The following is an 8635-nucleotide window of genomic DNA, read 5'->3' on the forward strand; positions in this document are numbered from 1 at the left end:
TTACTATATCGTCTCAGCTAAAATCGTTTTTTGAATGCAATGATATTATAGATTCTGAGCGGAGCGATGAATGTATTGATTTTACAATGTGTTTTTATTTTATTTTTTTGTCTGTCATCACGTTTTGGGGCAGTAAGAGTACTTCGGATTTCTTCAACAGCATGTTTTCTGGCAGAAAAATGAGTGTAGTTGGTACTTTGGGCCTTGGGCGGTAAAAATTCCCATTAGGGGTAAAAATGAACAATGGTCAATAGTTTTCAAAAGTGACTGGAAAAACAAACAAAATTTTAGGAAAAACTGAGATTTTTACGGAAAACCAGTTTTCGTGGTTTTTGAAATAAGTAGTAACTCTGGAAAAAAATACCGTAGATACATGACATTTTCACTGAATGTTTATATCCTCATCGTCTATACACCATACAATTTACAAAATATTTTGACTCGTGTCTATTTTTCGTGAACTATTTATAGGCATACGAAATTTTAATTAATTGATTAAAATGTTGTATTTTTATTATATTTTATATTGAATAACTTATGATATCAAATAAAAGGTAATGTTAATTAATAAATAAATCTTTGTTAGTTAAATTGCATATTTAAAGACAAGCATGTGTACAAATGGAATAACAATCGTTGGTATAATTTTTTTTGGCTTGTCTTTTAGGGTGGTGCTAATGAAACGGACCAATCCGAACCCCTGGAGCCCCCCCCCTCCCATCAGTTATCACCTATATGATATCCCCTTGAAAACTGTTGCCCCTGTGAATTGCACACCCAACACTTCCATAAATTGTCCCACTGTATTGGTCCATACTACTGTAGATTATCGTTCCCAAGAAATGGCCAACACCATCTGACGGATAAAAAATGTAAATCAAACTTCGGGTAAAAATGAAATTGATTAAATAAATATATAATTATTGTACCCATATTTGATCAATGGAAATTAAATGATGTTCCATTCAAATAAAAGCTGACAGAATTTCGTAAATCCATAGTACATTATATTATTATAATTTATACTAGATCATGTAAAAAGAAATAATTATGCAGTGTACCAGGGTTTAAAGTGGGAAAAAATTCTAGAGGGGACTAATGTCTTCATATAGTTCTAAGCATTCCATATGTAATTTTATATATAATGTCTAATGTGTACAATCCTAATTTGTGAAATGGGAAGCTTCTTAACCGCCGTCAGAGGTAGGGGGACTGAGTCCTCCTGCGTCCCTCCTCCTCCACTTTAACCCCTGAATGTACACACTATTAATGTTTCTGGACTCTGGTTGTAGTTACCCGTGAACAGCATATGGTACACTTCACTCTGACATCAACTAATGAACTCACTTATAATTTAGAAAGTTGAATAAACCACCCACTCTTATTTTATAATCATCTTCTTAATTAGACTCCATTAATGTTCAGTTGAATTTTCATAGATATAGGTAATTCTTTTCATGACAAAAAAATAAATAAATAATTTTACTAAAAAACTGTGGTTATTAGCTGTTATAGATGTGACTTCGGATTGTCTAGAACACACTATAATAATATTAAATATTGAAATCATCAATGTAGATGGTTTCAAAATCACAAATTTAATAGTATAATTATGTTGTTTTTATTTAAACACAACAGTTTATGGTTTACAAATCGTATGTTAATTTATTGATTTAGTGTAGAAAAAATAATAAGCTATATTAACCAAAGAGTATAGACTATCTATACTAACTTGGTGTACGATCCTATGATATAAACATTATAAACCGTTCAAATAACAGAACACTTGTTATTTGTACATTCTAACAAAATTGTTTCTTCATAATTTAAATTATACATTCATTTATTAAAGTACCTTTTTATTATTTTTACAAAACAAAATAAAAGATTCATATCACATAGGTATCTATGTACTTCTAATTTATATGTAAAACACAATAACAAACATACAAGTAACTATAGGTACAAATGTACTAACAATAAATTGTGCGTTAAAAATTTAACTTTAAGCATGTTAAATATATAACCGTATTATAAATAGGTTAAATTTAATTTAAAAATGTATAATACAGTCAAGCTGCGATAACTCAAACCTCAATAACCCAAAAACCATCATAACTTAATTTTTTTTTCTTTATCCTTGAAGTGTTTATAAGTTATACTTGAAATAAGAAGTTTATATCTTAACAAATATATTAAATTAATTTTTGTCCCCCCCACTGGGTTTCAAGTATTTGAGCCTCGGCTGTAGAACACACAAAACAAAAAATTAACAAAACATAATATTATGTTAAAATATGATACACATTGGGAATAAGGCAAACATGAATAAATATTATATGCAAAAATAATTAGCTTTGAGTAGAGCTCAAAAAAAATTGTTTTATGTGTAATTTTTTAAACTTAAAATGCTAAAAATCACTATTTTCAAAACTTAAATAAATTGTACATAGGTATTCAATTAGTTCAAATCTCTACAATTATTATTTTATGTTCTTTTTTATTCGACCTGGTACATTTTTGTTTTTGCCACCACCACCACCACGCCATAATAAATGTATTTCCTCGGCACATTTGTATGTTAATATTCAGCCACAACTAAATACTAAGTTTAAATTTTGAATATTTCTTAATATATTGTTATAATAATAGCATAAGTACATAAAAATTAAATGAAAGTATTTAATTATAATTAAGGCCATAACTCAGATATATCTTTTAAAATAGTTGGCTTTTTGTAGCAGAGTCCTACAACAACCTCTCAATGTTTTGAGCGAGTGTTTAGATCAACAAAATTATGAGTGTGGTTAACTATATATATTATGTTAAAAGCAAGTTTGTCATACATTTTTGAAAGCTTTCAAACAATCTGATAAAATTATGGATCCAGTCTTCTATATTTTAGTATGATTGTAACAATGTTTTTCTGATTGATGAGGAACAAAGTGGCAAGACAAAAATAAACAATAGAGGCGGGAAAATAAATTAATCGCAATGAGGTGGTACAGCAATAAAAAATAAGTACCTTCAATTTTATTAAAAATTATTTAGAAACAATTTATATTCTAATAAGGTAATAGTATAGAAAGTAAGGTAATTATTTAATGAAACATTTTAGAAATTCTCCATAAGTATAAGTTATGAATTCTTTTCTCTCAGAATTTATCTAAATAAATTTATAAATATTAGTATATGTGTAAAATAGTGTAACTGTCAACAATGTTATAATTTAAAATGCATAATTTATAAAACATTTCAAAAATTGAAATTATAAATAATTTAATCACTTTTGTACATAAAGTAAATATAAGTAATACATTAAAATATTAAATACTTTAAAGATCCAATTAAAGAAATTTAATATTGACATAATTTTAATTTAAAATCATCATTTTAGATTCTTAGTGTTAAATATTGCTTTTTCTAAATTTTGTTGTGTAAGAAAAAGAAAAACATAAAAACATTGATAAATTTAAAATTGTAAAGTATTAACCAAAAATAAATAAAAATCTTATTATTTAATATTTAAGGCTCCTGCAAATGTGTCATTTTTAAGGAGTTGTGTTTAGGCAATTATTTCGTTCCTGCGATTACTGATCGTCTTTGAGTGTGTAGTAAATTATCATTAGTGTGTGTATATTCCCCTACCAACAACCGCGACCCGCATCAATTTACAATACATTGTTATTTCTTATCTGATTTATGGTCGCACGCACGCACACGCACAAGTCATTCAATATCTAGATCAAAATATTTAAAACCAATTTACGGACGTGAAATAGCCATCGCACTGACAAAAATTTAGGTACTTCTAGTGGTTCGATTTAAAAAATGTAAAGATGTTGGTGTAATGGTGTTGGTATACAAGTTTACTTTGCATCGGTCGGAGCACTATTTCAATTTTAGAAAAATTCTTGACGAGAATAAATATTTTACATTTTATAAATTTATAAATTTTTTTGTATTGAATATCTTCAAAAATATCAAAAATATGGTCCGACCGATGCAAAGTAGACTTTGTTGACCAATTAAAACATCTTTACATTTTTTAAATCCAAAAACTAGAAGTACTTAAATTGTTATCAGTCGCTAAGGTCGATTTGATGAAAAATGAATAGTTTGGAGGGGCCTTAAATCAAAAAAAATTTTAGTCAGTATTAAAAGTATGTCTTAATATTTTGTGGTAATTGTGGACGAGTATACAAAACCGATAAAACAAAAATTCACAGCCAATAAAGACAAATAAAATTTCATACATTAACTCAACAGCAAACCTTTAAGTAACCAGAACCATTATTTATCACCGATTATTAATTGGCAATGGATGCCCTTCACTGTTAACCACATACTTATCAATGGATAACATGTGTCGATCATCAGACATTAACAAATATAAATACTTCAGGGTTTCTGCAAAAAAGAAGGACTCAGTCATGTCCTGAGGACGTGTATCTTCTGGATCTAACACATTTCCAATGGATGTAAAACCTCCAGCTACTTTAGTATGTCGTTCAAATGCTTGAAATATTAACCAACCCCAATCCTGATATGTGGTATTGCCTGATATTTGATACATGTACCAAAGACTTTCAACAAATTCAGGTCGTAATAGACTGTGTGCATCATTTATATTAACATACATATCTTGATTAACATCCACCTGCAAAAAAAATTTGCAAAAATTAGAAAATGCTATATGTTTTAATATCAATTCAATCTCACTTTTGTTCCAAAATACACAATTTCTGGAGATAAAAATGTTGGTTGATCGGCATACATACGATAGCATGTTTCCATCAGTTTTTCAGCAAATCTCATATGACTAGAAGGCATACCATAATGAACACCAAGTGCTAATGTGCCCGGTAGGTAGCATACCAAATGATCCATCTTAGGATGGAAGTCGCGTGTTCCTGCCTTCAGTTCACCAATATATGTTAAATTTCTTTTGGGTGATGTTCTCACTAATTGTGTGATTATACCATCAATAGCTTCCAAATAGTCATCTTTCAAACTATAACAAACAAATATATATAACTGATGTCTCTTAAATTGTATAACTAACAATTATTACAAATCAATTGATTTTCCAGTTTGAATCCATTGTTTCAAAAGATATTCATAATAACTATCACCTCTAGCACCAATTTTAATTTCAGACCCTCTATGAAATTTGCCTGTGTTTGGATTTATATAAATAGGCACAAGTCCATTAGGTTTTTCTAATGTGTGAATATGTTCAGACACTTTGAATGAAACAGTCTGAAATGTAATTAAATGTATCATAATCAGATTACACTGTTAGTTATGTTAGTATTACTCACTTCAAAATGTTGTGTACCAGTAGACCTTGATAAATCTCTAAATTCTAATTGTATGGTAGATACCTCAGCTGTACTTGAATCTGGGCTCCATTTGGGCGAATGAACCATGTGAGAGAGAAGATTTACATCTGAATATGGTATTGGTGAGGGAGATTTTGTAAAACATGGCATAAGTCGTGAACCAATGTCTAGCTGTAAAAAATTAAATAATAATTTAAAACGAACAATTATTCGGTATTTTATAATAATAAATCATTACTTACAGCTTTATCGAGAAATAATGAATCTCCTGACAAATGATAAGCACTTAAAAATCCACCCAACACTCTAATTGTAGTTTCAAAAAGGTTGACATCTTTATAATGATCAAGGCTAAAACTGGTACTAACCCATTCACGAGCTTCATCAAATTCTTAAGTAAAACATATATCATTATTAGAACATCAAATTAAGAAAATAGTATTCACCATACTTGTTTATAGTACCTGGTACTGAGTAAAAAATTATTATATTTTTAATTAGGATATCTGTAACGTTTATAAGTCTCTAGGTGATTAAGAGGACGTAACACTAGTATTTTTTGTCTCCGTCTTACCAGTGTGTAATATAGCAAAATTACGCTCGGCAAAACACTTGTAGCTCCTTTAGTTTAAAAACTAGAGTGAATCGACCTATTATGAAACTTGATGGTAAGAACATTATCAATGTTTGTACGTTGGTTTTTTGCAATAATTCAATTTTTAAGTGAGTTATGACCATTTTTAATTTACCGTATATTATATACATATAACTTGCTAAAAAATTGAATTATAGTAAAAAACCAACGTACAAACACAGATGATGTTTTTACCATCAAGTTCCAAAATAGGTCAATTCACTCTAATTTTTAAACTAAAAGAGCTACAAGTATTCTGCTGAGCATAAATTTGCTATATTACGCACTGGTATGATGGAGACAACAAATACCAGTATTACGTCCTCTTAAAGTTTGCTACTGGTCAATAAAATTTTAAATGAGACTGAGTGTTTATTTGGACAGATGGTTTGCACAACAGTATAAATGTTTGTTGAAAAAACGTACATTAGGTTAAAAACCATTAGAAAAACTTCAGAAACCCAATAACAGGAGCAATCATTGAAATGTATAGACAGTTTAAGGAAATTATTTCAGTTAAAAATAATGAGGAAAGTTAAATTAATTCTGTTCATGCGAGCAGGAACATAATTAAAATTGATCAATAAGGATGGGGGGTCCATTTAAAGATAATTATAGAAAATCAGTTATTTTTTATAATAATTTATTTTATGGTATCAAGTTTATATATTAACTAGGGGTATCTTTTTCTTATCTTAAAATTGACATCTGGTCAATTTTTCCCATTAGCCATCATCAATTAAATAATGTTTCTCCTTGTTACTAAATAATACTTTACATACTTTCACCACAAACTTAATATGTACTTATGAACACAAGAAATGGGAACAATAATTGAAATGTCTAAACTAAACATTCAAAACAAATTATACGCATATACATTGTTATAAATATGATAAACATTCTGGAAAATTAAGGTTCAATAAAACAAATTTGAACATTTTATTATCACATTCATTTGGGCTGTGGAACTCGCACTTACACAACTTACAATTTTATAAATTTGTAGTTAAAGGTACAAACATTGAATATAAATACTATAGATGGTCCACTACGGTACAAAATATGCTGCTCTGAATTTACTAGCTATTGTGGTGTTACACGTCAGAACTGACAAGGAGGCATATCTTATAACCTGGCTGCTTATCACCAGGATCAAATTCAGTGCAGTGCATTTTGTACCACAGTGAACCATCTATAATATTTATAATCAATGGTACTACTATTAACCTATTTATAAAAAACTTATAAATTGTAAATACAAACCCATCCCTTACAAAATATAGTTAGCTTAATTTTAAAGTAAAATACCTAACTGATTACCATTAAAATATTTTTTTTTCAAATTAAAATATTAAATGCCAAATAAACAAAACACATCCCAAATTTAGTTATCTATATGAAACATTAATTTACTATTGTAAACAATGATATAATATTAAAAGGATATACAATTTGTTACACACAAGTATACATTCCTTAAGTCAAATTAATATCAGTAGTAGGTACCTACCTTTTTTTAAATTCATTATCCATAGTGTGTCTAAGGAATCAACAATGGTCAATCCTAGATTAAACCAATCTTGGTACTTCCTACTGATGGGTTTTACGTGATCATGTCCCCAAGCATAACTACAATATCCTTTCCATGCATGTTTAAATGCGTTTAAAACTGCAGTTTGTCTATGGCCAGAAGCTGGCATAAACTGAACACCTTCACCAGGATTTGCAGCAACATTAGATGCTGGTGCAGCTATTTGTTCTTTTTGATCTGGAGCTTCAGCATCTTCAATTTCATTTAATTTCACAGCATCTACATCATTTGGTAAATTCAATTTCTAAAACAAGTCATTAATAATTACATTATAGGTCATTGAAAATAACAATATAGTAATTAGTAATCAAAACGTACAATATTATCCTGAGGCCAAATAGTTGGTTGTGGTAACTTAAGAGAGTTGGTTTCAGATAATTCTTCAAAATTTTTACTAGTTCCAATGAACCACAGAAGAAGCGAAATTAATATTACACTAGCCAACAAATATAAAATTAATTTCTGTAACTTTGATAATTGTCTCCAACACTGTAGAAAAATAATCAAATTGAATGTCTTACATAAATAATGATGATCTAAATAAATTATATTCCTTACCCTTCGATAAAAACTTTTGCAACTATACTTTTGTTTTGGACCTGTCAACAAAACAGTGTCGAAATTCAGCGACACATGGTCTTTTATCATGTTCAGTAGATATAAGAGATTTGTCTATTGTTGAAAACATATATTAAGTAATTAAATGGAAACTCTATACTCGTTAGGAACGTTTCAAGTATTTATGGCGATATACACAATTGTAAAAAAGTTTTAAAAATCTATTCACAAAAAGTAAAACGATATGAAAAATACGTGGTAGCGTATAACAATAATAATAATAAAGTGACACGGAATATCGTTATTCGTTTGCACAGAGCAAATAAGATGAAATGTGTACAAACCACAGTGTCACAGTTAATTAACTACCTAGCACGTATAATAACTCATTTAATTAACTAATTATACAAATTTTTGTTTTGTTTCGAAGTAGGAACGTTCGTAAGTTCGACGTTTTGAAATTTTATCTGTGACCTGTACAGAGTTAAATTGTTTTAAAATTGA

At 28.8% G+C, this 8635-nt stretch overlaps 1 protein-coding gene across 1 annotated transcript; it reads right to left on the reverse strand.

Moving 5' to 3' along the window:
* Positions 1 to 3721: 3721 nt before the first annotated feature.
* On the reverse strand, positions 3722 to 8635 carry LOC111027850 (endoplasmic reticulum mannosyl-oligosaccharide 1,2-alpha-mannosidase). Its single transcript, XM_022306306.1, has 8 exons — positions 8132 to 8635; positions 7892 to 8062; positions 7493 to 7817; positions 5588 to 5736; positions 5325 to 5516; positions 5075 to 5262; positions 4723 to 5014; positions 3722 to 4660 (listed from the first exon to the last, which is right to left on the reverse strand). Exons 1-8 carry the CDS (start codon positions 8219 to 8221, stop codon positions 4301 to 4303), a joined length of 1767 nt encoding a protein of 588 aa, XP_022161998.1. The 5' UTR covers positions 8222 to 8635; the 3' UTR covers positions 3722 to 4300.

This window comes from Myzus persicae, unplaced genomic scaffold, assembly GCF_001856785.1.
Source record: "Myzus persicae strain clone G006 unplaced genomic scaffold, MPER_G0061.0, whole genome shotgun sequence".
Lineage (NCBI taxonomy): Eukaryota > Metazoa > Arthropoda > Insecta > Hemiptera > Aphididae > Myzus > Myzus persicae.

Bases quoted from the DNA above. Each gene is read 5' to 3' on its own strand.
- LOC111027850 (XM_022306306.1), bottom strand. From the start codon at position 8,221: ATGATAAAAGACCATGTGTCGCTGAATTTCGACACTGTTTTGTTGACA. The intron at 5,737-7,492 runs GTAGGTACCTAC...GTTTTACTTAAG, and splicing joins GATAATGAATTTAAAAAAAG to AATTTGATGAAGCTCGTGAA. The intron at 5,263-5,324 runs GTGAGTAATACT...ATTACATTTCAG, and splicing joins CTGGTACACAACATTTTGAA to ACTGTTTCATTCAAAGTGTC.